General features: G+C 36.0%; 1 protein-coding gene across 3 annotated transcripts in view; it reads right to left on the bottom strand.

Annotated features, from left to right (window-relative positions):
* Positions 1-303: 303 nt before the first annotated feature.
* The window catches only part of PACSIN2 (protein kinase C and casein kinase substrate in neurons 2), a 61882-nt gene continuing 43166 nt past the window's right edge, over positions 304-19019 (bottom strand). For 2 of the 3 annotated variants that reach the window (XM_082050782.1, XM_082050783.1), the window contains exons 3-11: positions 15663-15819; positions 14709-14944; positions 14044-14199; positions 12765-12940; positions 9897-10017; positions 7666-7790; positions 6885-7001; positions 5834-6030; positions 304-1494 (exon numbers count right to left, since the gene is read on the bottom strand). In XM_082050782.1, the coding sequence (XP_081906908.1) occupies positions 1382-1494; positions 5834-6030; positions 6885-7001; positions 7666-7790; positions 9897-10017; positions 12765-12940; positions 14044-14199; positions 14709-14944; positions 15663-15819 (1398 nt within the window). In that variant the 3' untranslated portion in view covers positions 304-1381. The remainder of the gene's footprint in view (positions 1495-5833; positions 6031-6884; positions 7002-7665; positions 7791-9896; positions 10018-12764; positions 12941-14043; positions 14200-14708; positions 14945-15662; positions 15820-19019) is intronic. The other variant, XM_082050784.1, reaches the window with a different exon arrangement.

The following is a 19019-nucleotide window of genomic DNA, read 5'->3' as shown; positions in this document are numbered from 1 at the left end:
ATCTGCTATAGTTTTACAACCCAGTTTTAAATGTCACAAATGCATATACTATTTGACACAATTACAGGTGACTGAGTTGTAACTGCAAACAAATGTAGATTTTACAGTGTTCTGCTACAATAATCCATGTAAGGACTAAAGCTAGTTTATATTTTGACCCACAAATTTATCCATAAATACTGATTTTGAGTATGCTAGTGTATTTACTGTACTTCTGCAAATCTAATCACAGAATACTTTGTCTATGGTACAGTAATGAATATGGCAGGAAAGCAGATTTAAATATGCCTATAATTTAAACTCTTAAAACAGTCTAAATCTTATTGACATCAAAAGGCTTGATAACTAATAGCCATGCTCTTTATATTTCGGAATATCAAATTATATGTACATATACACAACATAGACTCTTAATAAAAAGCATTTAGTCTATTTTACAGTCTTCTCTGTCCAAAAAAAGTGAGCCTTCACAGATTTGACATTTCAAATCACCCGAAAATATTTAGCAGTTTAAAGGAGATTATTTTTTTTTCCCTGCAAACATGTGCTGGAAATAGCTACTATTCTGGGACTTACGCATAATTTATCTGTCTTTTGAGTGCCATTTATGATCTAGATGGAAAACTCTTAGTTTAAGTGTCAAACCACATAAACAACATTCATAATAGAATTCCCACCCATGACACCTGCAGATCTCTCTGCTACAAATAACCTTCTGTAACAGATATTTATTAAATACAGTATTTGTTTTACAACTTCAAGCCATGCTGACAACATAGAAAGATTACTACAACATGGAAAAAGTTTTCGTTCAGTCAACTGGTGACTAAATCTATGTCATAATTTAAGTATTAATTGATAAATCCAAGCATACAAAAGGTGTTTAACTACATAGCATTTAAATAAAAAAATACTGCATCTTTCAGACCTCGCTAAGAACAAATAAAAAATTAACTATAATAATCTTTAAAATTCAAGTTGCAAGTTACTGAAGGTCACTTAAAATAACTGATTAAACAAAAGTGAGTATAAGCCACATACCTAGGGTAGGATGAGGCACAAGCATAGAAAATGCAAAAATGTTTAGGATTCACAATAACAGACCACATGGGAAGAAAAAGCTTAAGAAGTATTTTTCCTATCATACTATTTTTTCAACCTAACCCCCTTTCCTTTGCATTGTGCATAAGTTTTGAAAACAATGTCAAATTATTAGTTCAAACTTCTGTCTTTAAATCACCGTGATCTCAGTATCAAGCTCTCGCCTTTTCATTAAAATATATACACTCTATATATCACTCAGCTTCCTCTCACTTTAAATATATACTGTACAGGCCTACAGAGCTTCTGTAACACTTCTTTATTAACTTTGTCTCCTTTGTCACTGGATTGGTTCTACATAGTTCGCTGGATATAAACCAACTTGTCCATTGTCCAGACGTCCTTTGCACCAACCCTGCTCATCTTCATTCTCCATTTTAGTTAACTCATCCCCTGAAAGAAAGAAGGAACAGTGTTAACAAACAATAACCTTTAAAGTAACAACAGGAAGATAATATGACAGTTATCTACATGTCTACTTTTTTTCCCCTGTCCACCCCAGGCCCTGGTAGAAACCCCCCCTTCTTTGCTCATCATGCTTTTGATATTGAGACTACCGCTTGCAGATTTGCATATAGGATGAAAGGTCCCCAATTTCAAGAAAATACGAAGAAGCAAGCTACTTTGAAACTAAAACACTACATTGATGGTATTTTGAAAAGGTCATAACGTTTTTTAAAGCGCAATAAAAAATGCAGACTTTTGAAGTTATATACAAGTGCTATTTTGCTGTAAGATCAAAGACTCCCTTACACCTAAAGGGTATGAACAGTCAAAGATAATTGTGGGTAATACAACCACCCCTAAACAAGCAGAATAATCCTACATTTATGACCTTCAACAAAATGTCAGTGCAAGTGAAATAAATGTTTCATTAGGCTTACTGTTAATATGTATGTCTATGGAACATGAGGAAAAATGCTACAAAAATTAAGACATGGCAGAGAAATTCTCTTGAATTGCACTTGCAGCTTTTCAGTATACCACTATTAGGTTGTGATGCAGAAAGGTTTAAAGGAATCTTCTACCTTACACTTCATTACAGCTGTCTCTCTCCTTTCCTCGCTTTTTTATGATAAGAAATAAGGATTGAGATATAACTTCCCCTTCTAGTGCTCTAGCTTTATATTGTTGGAAACCAATGTACAGTTGTAGCTCCAGAAAAAGTAACTCAGTATTTGCTTCCTAACTTACACAGCAAAAGATGACACTGATTATCCATTCATACACACATTAACTATAACGTAACATCCTCTTGACAGTGATAGACATCTAATCTTCAACATTCTCAGGAAATACTTTGGCATTAGAGAGTCTGCAAATTCCAAGATGCTGGATATGAGCAAATGAATGTCCACCTCAGCCAGGCAAAAAGGGCCACATGGAATAACAATTTCCTCATGTACAACTTACTTGTGTCAAATTATCTCCCTAGATAAAACTGATTTGTATTTCATCTTAGTTAGCAATAGGAAATAACGTTCTTAAGGTATTAACCACTGAATACACTCCCCAATGGCTACAAATACACAGAGTCTTGATATCATTTAGGAGAACATGAACGAGCCAAGGGACTATAAATTCTTTGGTAAAAATGAACAAGCTTCATGATCTTCAAGATATTAATCTCCTGTAGTTCCTTTCTTAGATAAAAAAGGTTACAGCCTCATCTCTTCTAGTTCGTAAATTTACCACATAACTAATAAGAGAACATTATGAACAAATGTCTGGCACTGCAGACTGTACTCAGCTTATGGAGAAATTTTACAATTTTTCCCAGCATTTCTAGTGCTGCAGAATGAGGGTACAATTCTAAGCTGTCTCACCGCTTCTATGAAGTGGATGTTAATAAAGAATTAAAACAATGACTATCAAAAAGCCACACTGCATTAACAGTGAGCCCCAATGCAGGTGCACCAGTATTAACAGCTAGCACTTGGAATCTCAGTGATCTTGGAGGTCTATGAAAATATTACCACTTTTAGTCTCATCTGCACAACAGTTAAAACAAAAAAGTCTAACAATTGCAATAAAGACAGCATATACAATAACACCTTTTGACAACATTGCGTGGTCTACATTTACTGTAGCTATTTCTTCTCAGCCATGGCAGAGACATATTAGGGTGAGATATACACATGGTAGATGGTTTGTCCCATCCTGTTACACGATTATAAAACCTCTCATAAGATATGAATAAACAAAGTTGTTATTCCTCTTTGGAAGCTTCCCACAGTTGTTTGCAAAGAAAAAAACCCACAAGATATATAAAGTATTCCACTAATAAAAAGAATTTAATCTATTTCAAGCACATTTAGCGGACACTATGCAGAGCATATATTCTCCAGCATGTACCCAGAAGTAGTCATTAAAGATTTGTAGGCAAATTCTTTGAATACTCTTGGAAATCCCATATGAGAATATCTGTGTACCTTTAAACCAACTCGCCAAATGCATTAATCTTCTGTTGACAGCTGCTTAGGAGTCTAAGCATAGTCTACATAGAGCATGGGAGTGAGTACAATTTAAATTGGCTCCTGCTTGACCTGGTGAATTTTTATCCTTAGTGTTTGTATGTTCAGTGTAAACCTAGTCAAACTAATACTTCTGCCTAAAAAATGAGTATGTTTGACTCTTGTTATTCTACGATTCAGCTTCTGTAAGGGGATTCATAGTCTAGCATGTCATCCCTTTCCTACAATTGATATAATCGTACTTCGGTGTTATAAGATACTTTAATGCTCTTCCTTCAAAGGTATTAAGCTATTTTTAAGTTAAGCCTACGTACATCTCACAGTTCATACTTCCTGTACCTTATTTCTACAGTCCTCACACTAAGAACCACTTGGTTCAAGTAGTTTAATGCAAGTCACACTGCTGGTACTAAAGCACAGAATACCTAACTTTGTATGGAACCATTACATATGCATATAAACATTGCATACTTTGGCCACTGAAATGCTCGTTACGATAAGCCCTTGGAATGCCACCCTGTTGCTTCACAGGCAGAATACATATATTTCAAGAGGATTAGCATACTTCCATCCCCTGCTGAGAAAAAAGGAGCAGCTGAAGTCTACAGAATGAAGAATATTTTTATTGCTGTGCATTCCAGAGGAAGTTCCAGATGTTTTGTTACTACTGTCCTTCTGTCAGGGCACAATTCAGCAAAGTTAATGGACAGACCAACCCATTCCTCCACTCTGGAAGCCTACAATTCTTGCCTACTAAGAAAAGTAGTCAGGTATATAGAGTTTCACTACAAAAAAGGAGAGAGGTGAGTGAAACACAGGAGGACCATCGCCTGAGTTGTGGGAGTTTTGGTTTAAAAAACACAAACTGCATTTAGAATGTGACCTGGAAATACACTGTTCTGAGCAGCACTTTTCTCCATAAGCAGGGTGGTTCACTGATTAGCTACATCATTGACTTGTTTGCTGCATTAACTTTCAGCTTTAATGGCCATCTAAGGCCCATAGCAGGCGGTGCAGAACTACCATACTTCGTACAAACCCCAGCTGAAAGGGAAGGAGAACCACAAGTTCTCTCAAACAACTGAATCCTGTTGTTACTCTACAACCAAGTTAATCATTACAGGAGAAGGGAGTAAACTACAAGCAAACAGGAAAAGAGACAAAAACAATGAGCATGCCTACCTCCTTTTCACACAAACTGAAGTTCTGTTTGCTTTTGCTAAACTACTTCTGCAATTTTGTTCTGTAATTCCTGGTTAGTAAACTTTTCATGTGCAATTCAGGGCAAGACAGTAGTAAAGCGTGAACAGACTGTAGATTTCACCTTTCATCACCAGAGGGTGCTACCTCCAGGCTGGCCAGTTTACGAGACTCTAAATCTCCTACTTCAGGGGCTGAGTAGGATGCCCAGGCACTCTCTCAGTGCACAACAGCTGGTGGAACCAGCCCAGACAAACTGGAGGCAGCAGCATCCATGGCACGCAGCCACCATACCCTTGTGCTAACTTCATATGTGTGGAAACATACTGTGGCATGGGGCTCTCCTGTCAGTTGCCTCTCTTCTGTTCTCTGAAATCCCATAGCAGTGAGGTAAAATGTAAAAAAAACCAGAAAAAAATAGCTCAAGGAAAATACATCATCCTAAGAAGGGAGATGTATAGTTAGTGTACCATAATACCATGTAAGATGAAAAACCAAGTGAAGACACTTACTATGCGTAACATACACTGCAGGGGAATGGAAAGAGAGTAAGAAATTACCTGCCCATGACTAAGCTTTCAACCTTAAAAACTTTGCACTGTAGGAAACTGGAGGCCAAAAAAGGGATATTCCAGTTTAAACAGAAAAAACATCAGTTGATTAGATACTGGTTTGAGATAGCTGCTGTAGTCTTTCCCTTTCATAAAATAAACTTTGCAGAGTTGGCATTTCTAGACAACTAAAAGCAGCAGCTGTTACTGTCACCAGCTAAAAAAAGGAGATCAGATTATCAATCCTGCAGCTCATTTTGTTTAATACAAGATGAAAGAAAAGAATATCCCAGACAGACACATCCCAACACATTCCAAACAGATTAGAAGTCAGTGCTTCCAAACAGTGGATACTAAGAAGTTCGACTGGGGGTGTGTGTGTGTGTGTAAGATAGAATCCTGTAAGCAGAGTTGTATTTCGAGACAAACAGGTGACTTCAGAAAATAAAATATTTGTCAAAAGGGGAAAGGAAGGGAGGAGCTTTTAAGTGAATGCTGTAAACTTACCAGCTTTAAAGCTGAGCTCATCTTGCTCTTGGCCCTCATAGTCATAGAGTGCCCGTACTCTCACCTCCATTGCAGGAGAGGTATCTTCATCAAATGGATTGGTGTCTCCATTTGCATCAGTGGAAGAGAAAGGATTGTTCGACTCTTCATCAGACCAATCTGTAGGGTAGCTTTGGTTTTTTTCATAGCTGCTAACACTGAAAACAATTTTTAAATTATTCTTTTATGCTCTTAAAATAGGAGACTAATTGACAATACCTTATTAAAAAACAAAACACCACACATTCTTGCAGTACATTTACAAAGTCAGAAAAAGGCAAAAGAAAAAGGTAACAAAGACAACCTATCCGCAAAGTCCAGAAACTTCTCTATCAATAAACATATATAACCCATGGGATTATTTACTCTAGAAAGGTAAAAGGTGTGCAGGTAGTAGATGAGAGGAATTATCTGGTTTAGGATAAGACATTTAAATTGCTTTGCAGAACTTTCTATACACCTCTACAACAGCTTTCAATACTTTTTGTATGTTGCAATCCAGCAAAGAAACTTCATGATACTGCAACAACTTGATCATTTAAAGGAAAGTTCACTGTTGAGCATGCACATGCCATTTAAGAGAGTGGTATGACATCCCTAGGTGTGCATACTGAAGCAACAGGCAGCTGTTTGAGAAGGTCCTAAATAAAAAGAAAGCATTCGTAAAAGCAGATTTATTCAGCGAGAACACAGAGAGCAGTAAAGCTCCAGAAGCCGTTTCACCAGAAAAACGCGTCAGTTTTAACATTTTATAGGGCTGGTAAAGGAAGGAAAAAAGCAACAGCAGTTCTGTTAGCAACTGCAAATAACCCCAGTACTTTCAAACCAAAGATCAAGGCAACAGATATGGCATCTGTTAGGAAAAACAAGTTAAGTTACAGTGTTGCTTACATAACCGCTCAAAAGGGCGTCATGCACTGACCAGCACAGTGTTATAGAAACCAAAAACAGAAAACCCTGGACAGAGAAAGTGTAAGTGTGGAAACAGTTAAAAAAACAACATTTCACCAACTTTTTGATCTTATTGTCCTCCTTTTCACTGACAGTACTCCCAGTATCTTCTTCATCTTCAAATGGATTGTAACTTGATTGTACTGACTGCACTGTGTTACTCTGGACACTAAGACTGCTAATTTGGAAAAGAAAGAGCATTATGGTGACCCTATCTGTTTAAGAGTGAAACACTGTCACTGGTGTCCCACTATGTATTTTCTTAGCAGACCCCTTCTCCAGCCAAAAAAAACCCCAACCAAACAAAAAACCAAACACCTACTAATGGAGCATAAGACCCAAGAAAGTTTGGGAAGTCTCACATACAATACATTCCTCCAGAATAAGAATATCCTTCATGGACAATAATGTCTTTTTCTTACCGCCTGCAATATAAGGCAGTACAGTCTTCCTAGTCAGTTTCTAAAGCAGCTGATGTTAACAGTTTTGTATTAAACACATGAGGAATTCTGAAGTGACTAAACATTTTACAAGCCATGATTTCAAAGTATCATTGTCATTTACAGAAATGGTAAAATAGCAACAGATTAACTAACAGATTAGCTACAGGAAGTTCAGTTTCTCATGAAGTCTGGTTTCTTTTAATTCCCCATGGAAAGAGAACTGGAAAATGGAGAATAATTTCTAAAGTATTTTGTAAGTTGCAGAACCACATCACTAAAAAAGCTCACAGGTAACTAACATTTGGTTGGACAGTGACTTTTTTATTCTGTAGAGCTTAGTGTACTTGAAGATAACAATCCTTTACAATCAGTCTTTTTAGGCATGAAAAAAAAAAATACCTGCTATGTTTGTTAGGCTGTGAAACTTGATCTCCTGTCTGATTAATACCAGTCAGAGTCACTCCATCAGAAGCCTTCTTCTTTTCTCTTCTACTGAGAGTGCGATTCAGATCTGCAGACCATTCCTACAAATGAATGCAAAATGCGATTAAGAAAATTAACTGAACAAGTCAGTATCACACTTAATTTTCAGATTGAGTTATGGAACATATATTTATACATACAGCAGTACAATTATTTTTTAGAAAGATAAGTTACTCTAAATGTTTCAGTTCTAGTTCTCATCTAGTTACTACCCTAGCAATGCAAATAGATATCTGTGCTACTCACAAAATCCCCAGGTTATCTGTACTTCTAAACACCATGAAAAGACGTAGAATACCAGATATCTGGCAGACAATTGGAGAAATCAAAGGAGCTGGCCAGTGCAGCTTTTTACAAGTTGTACTCGGAGGGCTCACTGTTTCAAATAATGCCAACACATGTGGCTTTAAAAGGTAAACCTTACATTTAATTTAAAAAGATATTATAATCCAATATAAGACATGGCTTGCTTCTCAAGAAGTGCTCCAAGAATGACCTATGAAGAAGCTCATTGTATAACACTTCACCCCCTTTGAGCCCTTAAGGTACTTCGCTCTAGGTTTAGTGAAATTTACTGTCCTAAAAAGCCATGCATAAAAGTTAAGGCTCAAATCAACACAACTGTTGACAAGACTCATGACGCCATTTGTAAAGTATCTCCTCCTTGATGTTTTGAACCATTCAGATGTTTCAGAAGGCAGGCAGACAGGCATGTAAGTCACAAACACAACTTCTACCTATGAAATCGAACTAAGCTGCATACTAACACAAACCAGAGAACAACCTGCACGCAAGCAAACATCCTATGCTGGGACATGTTTCATCTCAGAAGACTTAAAAGTAAAAAAATGTCAGGACATAGTTTGCTATACAGAAGATAGCATTTGAGATAAATATTTTTAATAGGAAATGAAGATTTTGTGAGTTGCTATTCCTGCTGGTTTATACATGTAGCACAGTCAGTCAGTCAAGTCATTTCTGGCCAACTTTTCAGAGATACCTCATTATTTTTAACTTTGTACACACATATATTGGATTTCTGAGTTACCATAGTTTAAAGACCACTGACCTATGCATATGAGCAGTTTATAATGCAATTTCATATTCATTTGATTGTGATTTTTTTGGTACTTACGTCATCCTTGTAGCATGTAAATGAGAAAACACTTGATTAGAAAAATAGTAACAACAGTATTTAATCTGTTACTTATAATGTTTAGTAAAGTGATGGTAATTTCCCCACACAGAAGTAACTGTATTTCAGTGTTTCAGGCAAAGAAATTCTGCAGTATTATTATTAGTTTTCTTCCTCAAACCTTCTAATCTGAAGTTACTCATATTTTAAAGACAAGTGGTATTTTCCATTATGGTTAATAAGGGAGTAGTGAACACTCCAGAGCTGATGCTTCCACTCCATTAATTTAATTAATTTAAAGTTATTTTAACTAGACCCATGATTCTGGTCAGACAAACTCAGTTCCTGCCATTTGATACTCTGATAGTATGATCTTCACTGATACATTTTGGTACTTGTTTCTTATAAGCTATGCTGAAAAAAAAACACAACACACTTTCTTTTGAAGATGGCTTTCAACAATCAAATTACTAGCTGGTTAAAGACGAACCTTTTTCATGTAACACTATTGAAAACACTTGTTGGGTTTTATAAATACCAATTTTTTAGGGCTGATTGAAGTATTTAGTTCAAACTTTTTCAGAGTCTTTGCTGCCTACACTATAATTAGCTGCTTATAGCAAGGAAATTCAGATTGAAGTCTGACACCAAAGGGGAGAAGTAAAACCTACAGGATAACATATACAGGTGTCAGAAGTTTATCAACTAAACTATGGCTTAAAAATGACTTCAGTAATGCCTTTAGCTTAAAAAAACCCACCAAACCCACAACAGAGCTTTTGTTTTACCCCTTTTCTGGTTAAATAAATGCCTGATATAATCACCCCCAAAAGTTGGGGGATGAGGAGAACCCAATGAAAATCAAGGGAAGAAAACTACTATAACTCGTAAAAACAAAAAAAGTCCCAGCTAGAAGCCTGAATTTAAAAGTTACTCCAGAAAGGTATATGACCAAAAAAGAAAAAGAAAAAATAAACAAAACAAATCTGGGTTTTAAGTACTGTGACCTTACCTCGAACTGAGGCCAATTCATTGACATGCCTGGACCTTGATTTGCTCTAAACCACCGCAAGTCTTCAACAGCATCTGCTGTTTTGATATTCTGTTCCAGCTCACGGTAGATATTTTTGTAACTGCAAAACAAATTTGTCTTCAAATTTAATTTAACATTTAGAAACATGGCAAATCACCTAGTTAGATTAAAAACAAAAAATATCAAAGTTTACAACAGTATTGAAAATCTTACAGCAAGACAGACTTTTTAAAACTCTGGCAGACCTATTAAATGCCTGTAAAAAAAGGAAGAGCAGTCCAACACATAAGTGTGCTAAAAGTTCACAAAAACATTAAATCCTTATTTGTCAGTTTTTAAAATTATGACTCTTGTGTAAAGTAACTTAATTGGCTGTCATTAAATACAGAATTTACATAGGAATGTATTTAGATTACTGAATGCCAATCTTGAAGTTTCCTGAATTTAAAAGCTTGCCTACAAGACAGTAGAAACTGTTTTTGTGAGAAGTCCATAGTATTCTGTGAAATCTCCTGTCTTAATCCAATGAGAATTAAGTCATTATAAAAGTAAAAATCTCAAACCTGAAGCAGAATTAAATGGGTTAAACATTTCCCTATGCAGATGTAATATCTGCTAACTGCTTTTATTGTTTTAGGTACTCCATGATTTTACTAACTGCACTGTTTATACAAAATATCAAATACTACAAAAAAGAACTTCACTACTTATCTCGAATTCTTTTTCATTGAGTTTTCACAAATGTAAACGAAGTCATGTTGCAGATATAACTTTGATTCCCTGATCCTAGACCATGCACATGATGTATTCGCTCTGTAGCCTGTGACTACAAATAAAATTGTTTTACACAAAAAAACCTCAATATGATAGAACATGGAACTTGGAGTACAAAGAGATCTTAACACACCAGCCACAAAGCTTCAAATAAGACACAGAACTGCTAGTCTCTCTCCAAGCTAGAGTGAATTTGGAAGAACCCTGCCAGACCAAGTCACACAAAGTTTAGAACTAGAATTCATTGGTGCTACATTGTCAAGGACTCCAGTTACAAGGACTTCAAATTTCTCAATTTCTGTATGTTACTTGACTGCTTTAAAATGTATGTGGTATGGATATTTTTTTTCCACATCAGTGGTTCTTTGAATGTATTTAAGCAATAGAAAGGCATGTCTTTTGAGAAAGGGAATAATTTTGGATCACTCACTAGCCATCAGTTAAATCAACAATAAACTGGAGGTCTACATCTGTAGAAAACAGGGCAGGGCTATTTTCTGGACTGTCTTCTTCAGCATGATTAGTCTCAAGTTAGAAATCACTCTTTCTTATAGGCATTTTTTCTACACTTCATCTCTGTGTATTCAAAGAGGCAGAGATAAGCAAATAGATAAACAGTTACAGTTGCTTTATCCCTAGAGCTTTTTCCTAACAGTTATTTGTTTGTTTCTTATTAATATACCATAAGACACCAATCCTGAACCTCCTAAGTATCTTAAAAGCAATTTGTCATCTTCTGTAGTCTTCCCCCAACCTTGCCCTTTAAGTCAACTACTTATCTTTTTTTCCTCTTCTGTAGTTTCTTTCAAGCTGATTAAATGGAATTCAAATTGGCAGCAATTTTAACTATCTACTCTGATAGTAGAAAGAACCTGTCTTCCACAGTGGTTCCATAAGAACTTTGAAGCAGCCCAAAATTATAATGATGCTACAATAAGTGATCTTGCCCTTACCTATTGCTTCCTCTGTATTTGTTCTTGCCCCTGTGTCACCCGTTTCACTTATGCTAGCACTAACATTGGTGTGACTGCATAGCAAGTCAATTTGAAACACTGATCAGGGTTCAAACCAAAGCAGATTCTTCTTGCCCTAGGTTACCTTGATCACCTCCTTAATTGCACTTGTTTTATTACCATTAGAGTTTTGTCACTAGCAGAAGAGAGAACAGAAATGAGCTGCCAGGCAGGAGTACACTTTTCTCCTCTTAACTGAAGCACCAGAGTGCACATGAATCTCTGCTGTTACAAGTGGCATGCAAAGTTCCACTTATGGTACAGTATTTGCTGCAAGTATTCCAGTCTTCCCAAATGCAAGAGAAAACAAAAACTCTGTAAACATTGTTTTGCTGACATACTGAAGTAGCTTAGTATCAAAACAGCCTGTAGTAGTTGATGACGTGCCACATGGACTGACAAAATCAGCTGAATGAGCTTCGAGTTCCCTAGCAGAAGTTTAGATTTCTTGGAATATAGTGAGGAAGGTCATGCAGAAAGAATTGCAAGACATGCTTTCTATATACTTTGTAAAGTATAAAAAGCAGACTTTAAAATTAAGGTGGGCAACAGTTCAGCATCAGTCACAACCAATCATCTTTAACATTTATCCCCTAGTTAAGGTAATTCCTTTAGACTGAGCTCTCATATTTTAACTATAGATGTTTATGCTATGAAGTTCATGCTGCCTCACACTAATAAATTCTAGCTTGTTCTCCAAACATTCAAGACACATAATACACTAAAACCCTCCTTTTCTAGCCTTTGACCCAGCATTTTGTTGACTGCAAGCTCTGAATCCTTTCTAACTGGGACACATTTGACTATAAAAATACAAAAAGAATGAGGGTTTCTTGGTTCATTTAACCCCATGTTAAAAAAAAAAAATCTAGCAAATGTTAGGGATAGATGCTGATACGATCTTAGACAAAACAAAGAATGATTTTCTTTCAGTTACACTTTAAACAAATTGAAGAAATACAATAGAAACAAATCAGATTCCAAACTCTGATCTACTTGAAGTATGGATTACTTTTCACTAAAAGTATTAAGCATTAAGTTTGAAGGCTTACAGTTTTACCTTGCAACATTAGACAAGTCAAGGTGCTTTTGAACTTCCAGTAACACTTCTCGAAAGAAACGTAAGCGTTTTTCCTCAAACTGTTGACACTGTTCAAACACCTGCTCCATGTTTTCCATATATTGAGGAGTGGCATTATCTAATTCTTTCAGTGATTTTTCATACTTTTCTTTTGTCTGGGGATGGAAAACAAAAAATTAGCAATGTATTTTATTACTACCCTACATAACAGACTTATCAATGTAGTTATGGCCAGGATTCAGACCAGAAATTCCCAAATTGCAGTCTTTTTTCATGAGCACTGTACCTGTGTTAGGTTACGATGAGAGTTATCTAATAAAATTACAGAACAGTTACAATAAAGTTCTAAGCCTCTCCTCTGGCTTTTTAACATAAACCATGACAAACATTAATATTAATATTAAAGATAAAAATCAAAGAAACCACAGAGTAAATCAGAGCAGGCAGTCTTAAGTTACAGGTTCCTTATTTAATGATCTCCAAATAATTTTAAAGTGTTGTCTTTTCCCCTTCAGCAATTTACATAGTCAACTTCGAGTTATGACCAAAAAACAAACATTGTATACATGCCCATAAACATAAATTGCATACCCTCTCAGGTCAGTTAACAGATAGAACCTCAGACTCTAACACTCAATTACAGAAGTAGTCCAGAGACAGGAACTGAAATATCCCACTCAGTGTAACATCAGTCTTCCAGATCACAGAACAGCATCCTCAGAGGGAAAAGATGTCTTTGAAGAAAGTCACACTAGGAAAGCCTTTTGAGAGCAGCCCACTAAAGAGATAAACCAAACTAGGCAACAGTACGGCATTTCCACAATTGTATTTATTTTTATTTAAATGGATTATGTCAGTTTACTTTCTTAAAAAATACATTCTGCAGTCAAGAATGACTACGAGTTTAGATGTTGTCAGCAAGCTTTAAGCACCTATCTCACAGCCTCTCAAGAGACATAACTCAGTCCTCACAGCTGAACAAGTAGAACTCGGTCCTACAAGTTCGCTGTCTTATTCTGCTTCCTTCACTGGTGAAAGTACTGACATGAAAGAGAGGGAACGCATTATCTGTTCTTCACTGAAGAATAACTTGGCAATAACATGCTTTGGAGAAAACTCTACATTTTGTTATAGGACTGTAACTGAAAGTGAGCTGCACTGCAGCCCACAGCGCATTAAGGAAGAAAAAAAGCTTAAATATGCACGAGCTGTAGGTTAAAAACCCTGCATATTAACAGTATCTTAGCATAGAGCATACCTTTAGTACATCTTGTTTGCTCCTCTCCACTTTGTCTTGTAATTTCTTAAGTTGTTCAGGATTTAGTGCTGGATCAGCTTTGCTGTTTGTTTCTCTGGATACAGCCAGTTTCTCCTCCTTGCAGGCTGCATGGTATGCTTTCTTTGCAGCTTCCACCTACAAAGTAGGAAATTATTGTAGTACTTACAAATCAGCATTCTCTCACCATACAAGAAATGACACTCATACAGCTTAGAGAAGCGTGGAACAGACTCAAGAAAGGTTTACAGGAAGTCCCCAAGAGAACACTTTTTCCTCATGCCCATGTTCTCCTGCTCCCCTTCTTCTACAAACCTGTTATTTAAGAATAATGTTACATGAGAGGGAAAAAAACCATGTTTTCTCCCTGCTCATTTCTTTGAGCAATTCTTAACTTTCAAATGCACAAAATCAGACATTGTTAAAATGATAGCTTAAATTCCAGTTTTTGCAGATTTTCACTCAAGTCATCAAGATTAGTAGAGACCAAGAGAAAAATACTTATTTTCAGAAGAGGACAGAAAGCAAGAGATCTTTTTGAGAAAGGAGGGTCCAGCAGAGAGAATAGGGAGTTTACTCCCTTATAGAGATTCAAGACATTAATATATTGTAACACAGGATATCTAATACATAATCTACTGCTGTACCTCTTTCAGCTTTTTTGCCCAGGGTTTCTGAGCTTTCCTAAATCCATCTTCTGCTTCTTTGGTTTCCTTAAATCCTCCCATCATTTGCTTATGAAAGGCTTCCTTCTGCCAGTTCTTGATTTTTTCAAAGTCTTCATTCATCAGTGAACCTTTTACTTCTAGATGTAGTTCACTCACTTTTTCAGCTTCTGACATAAAAGCACACCAAGCCCTTTCTACTGTTCCATACTGTGGGCCTAAACACAACAGAAAGTGTCATTCTCAGTAACCATTACCCACATGGAACTTATATTTCCAAGAAACTACCTGAAGCTATTTACTTATATTCACTTGTAAACAGCAATATTGACGCAAACCTAGAAAAGGGAACAGTTTATTTTCAGATAAACTTAAAATATTAAAGTTTTTTTACACCAGAAGAAATAATAATCATTTATTCTGGCCTCTTTCTCCCTGTACCATGATTCTCAGTATTCCACCTGTTAGCTCCTCTTTGAACTGCCTTCAATTTCTCAACATACTTATTTTTCAAGCGTGGATAACCAGGAAAGGACAAACTATTTCAGAATATATTAAAATAATATCAGATTAGCTTTCCATTAGAGCAATGTCTAGGTCTTTTATTACTAGTCTTTCTCCCATAACCACTGCCCCCTTATTCAGATACACTTGTCTAACAGTCTTTTCTCTAGAACTGAATCTATTTGGATACCTCAACACTGGAGGCAAGATTCATCTGCTTCAGTAACAAGCAAACTAGCAAAGGAGCAGGGTTTTGTTTGTTTTTCATTAAGAAAAGCTTGATCATTTCTTAAATTATTGAGTCTTTTGCAAAGGCTCCATTGTAGGCAAAAAAGTACAAAATTTCTACTTTGTACTTACCAAAACAAAGATATATAGAAACATTTCTTCAATTTGAGAAAGTTTTCAGAGTTCAAAATCAGAGTGTATTACCTTTTTCCACAAGCTGTTTCCACCTTTTTGCCCATTCTGTAAGCTGCTGAGCATAGACCTTCTCTATTCGTGCCCGTTCGTGAATACAGTTCATAAGGTCATTGCAAAGTCTGTGACCATCATCAATTCGTTTTACTGTCCGCTTGTAATTTCCAACCTATAAAGAGACAAATACTTAACAACACTTGCTTGAAAGCTCTGAAGACAAGATAAATCTCTAACACAAACAGTGTTACGTAGGAGCAAGGTAATCTACTAGCAAGAATTAATCAATCGTAGCATAAGGCATTTCCCAATTAATCTTGAAACCAAATTGCAACAACTCCACAAAGGCCATGAGTTCTCCCGTAAAAAGTTATTAAATTTAAAAGTGAAAGCTTTGTTACATTGTATTAGTCCTGCAGTGTAATTGTGGGCAGTCATCACAATTGTTCTGCATTATTATTGCTTGGTAATGTTTCAGATAAGCAAGATTTTTAACACAAATACAGTATTTCCCTCTGCCATGCTTATTATTAAGTACCTAATGTCTTAATTTTATGTTGTGTTTAATCTTTCAGGATTAATAAAACTGCAAAGACATGCAAAGGAGTATTACAACAAGCATAATATAGTTTAAGAATACAGTATGGACAAACCATAACCTTTATATATACAACAGAGACAAGATGTGCCCTTTGTTACAGCTGTGCTTCACTGCTGCCAAACTCAATAGCAACTATTTCAAAAGTATATTGTAGAATTTAATGTAGAAAGATGCGGACAATGACATGGAGTTCCCATACCTAGAATTAACTTGTGAATTCTAAAGAAAAACAAACACGGTTGCTGAATGTGCAAGATACAAAAGGATGAGGATATGGAGAAAAGTGTTCACTATATAATGAAAATCCATTATATAATTACCCTCCACCCCCTTTCACTTTGTGTACACACCAACATGGAATCACCAATCAGATGACTGAAGGGGGAAAAAAAAGAAGCCTGATACTGCTCCTAGAGTAATATTTCCACTGATTTCAAGGTCACCCAGGTTGGCTTTTGTAAACATTAAACAAGACGTAAGAACTTGGTTAAAAGAATTTGCACAGCCTATTAAATATCACAGTCGACTTCTTATCTGCCCGAAGCACCTGACTGAAGAAAAAAGATTAGCAATAAAGCAGTAGATTAAACATTTGAATACTTAAAGCTTGTTTGTAATTTTTACATTTGAATCATATCCGATTCATATCTTAAATACAGGGAACCACCCAACATTTAGGTTCTCATTTATTCAGAATTTTGTCAGCAGATGTACATGCAAGCCATCTGCTTGAGGAAAAACTCCTTGAAGTATACAGGGAAATACTCTTAAGTGCTGGAAAAATAAGTGACTATGCTGATAAATACAGACATATGTAAGGACTCCTCATCAAAGCTAGATGGGGGGGAAATCGAAACCATCAATAAAGGGACAAAAAACAATTCCTTTAGACAGCGGCCTCAAAGCATTCATTTGGGCTTGGTTTTGGTTTTGGATTAGATCCATTTCAACAGATGAAAGAAATTTAGGTAGCATCTAAGAAAAGCATTAGTTAGCAGCCACTGATTTGTCTAAATAATGTAAAAAAAGTGCACACACATTCTGTGCCTTTAAGAATAAGTCACAAGATAATTGAAGATAAAAAGCATCACAAAGAAGCTGACACCAAAAATCAAGAGAGTCAATGCATCCACACCAAAACAGATTTCATCTATTAGCAAGAAAGTATGAAAAATAACCTCTCATCTTCAGGAGAAATAGAAATTGAGAAGTACGCAGTTTCAAACTAACAAGGTACTCAAACAAATATAATACAAATAAGTAATCAGAGAATTAAGGAAATTAAGTACCTCAAAGAATATTTTCTACGGCTTTTGTAATGGAAGGGCAAATCATTCATTTGCTCAAAATCACTCCACCTGTAGGTTCACAGCCAGGCAGATGGTTAAAACAGGTTATGCTTGCTTGGCACAACTACTGAAGCCTTATATTAGCATCAATTTGTGTCTCCACTTATGCGCCCAGGGATTTATGTCTCTAGCACAAACATTTCCTTTCATAAAGTTTCACTATTAAATTAGCATTTTAAATGCTACTATTGAATGGGAGCTGGCTGCCTCATGGTATTCTTAATGCTTTCATTTTGTGTTGTCTGAGCAAATTCTAACTTCATGGTAATAACTAGCAGTTGCCAAATCTCAGGCTAGGTATTCAGAGAACTGCATTCAGCTTACCTATGATGGTTCACTCACTAGTATCACATAAGGCCACCTTGAAAGGCCTGTGTGCAGACCACAGATAATTCACCCATGCTACCTCCTTCTCCACAGGAGGACTGAAGGAATTAGCATCACAGTTTAGAAGGTAGAAAGAACCAGACCTCCAATACTAGAAAATAACAACCTTGTATTCCAAAGAAAGCCTTTTACACTAATATTTTCAAGGGGGAAAAAACAAAACAAACAAAAAACAAACACAAAAAACCAAAACCAAACAAACCAACCAACCCATCACCAACAACAAAAACCAACACATTAACTTGATTTATGAAACAGTAGTTTAAGGTATTTTAGACATCATACTAAAATTTCATGCCTTAAGGGAAATGCTACCATTTTGGAAATACAGCATTTTTCTGTGATCCATGATAAAAAACATAAGTGATATACTTGGCATTTAATAAACATAGTGGTTTATTAAAAAATATGCATTTTAAGTTATGGACACTACAGTGACAAATTTTTTTGAGAAGTGGAATGTGCAGCCTCCACTGTAGAAGGCAGACTCAGAGGAATGACAGCACAAGGTATTTAGACCACAAAGCCAAGTAAAGGGAACTCTAGTGTTAAAGTAGCTAATGAACTACTACCGACTGTAGATAAGCTAGAACGATTAAAAACCTACAAACACAGTAAAGACACTCTGAATTCTGGAGAAGAAAAATATGACTTAATACATTCTTTTATTCAAGACTATTTTCTCCAGTTTCCTGAGGTAGACTGCAAACGTTCTGCATGACTTCCCCCTTCCCCTTCACAAGAAGTATTTGAGCTAAAACAAAAATGACAAATTCTTTTATTTGTAGCAACCCACCAGAAAAAAAAAAAAAAAGAATATCTGGTTTTGTTTCAGTCAGAGTCATGTTTACGTAATACCTTGCGATTTTCAGATTTCTCAATTAGCTCTGCTCAGCACAAACATATGATTTTGCTAGTTAGAATAACCTTCTGATCATTCTCAGCACTGGGCTATTACTTGTTAGAGAGCAGACACCTAAGACATGAAGTTATTAGTTTCCTTGTTCTACAAATGAAACATTTGTTTCAGTAAGG

The sequence above is a fragment of the Streptopelia decaocto genome (genome assembly GCF_964273445.1).
Source record: "Streptopelia decaocto genome assembly, chromosome: 1".
Taxonomy (NCBI): domain Eukaryota; kingdom Metazoa; phylum Chordata; class Aves; order Columbiformes; family Columbidae; genus Streptopelia; species Streptopelia decaocto.
This window is presented reverse-complemented; position numbering and strand designations above follow the sequence as displayed.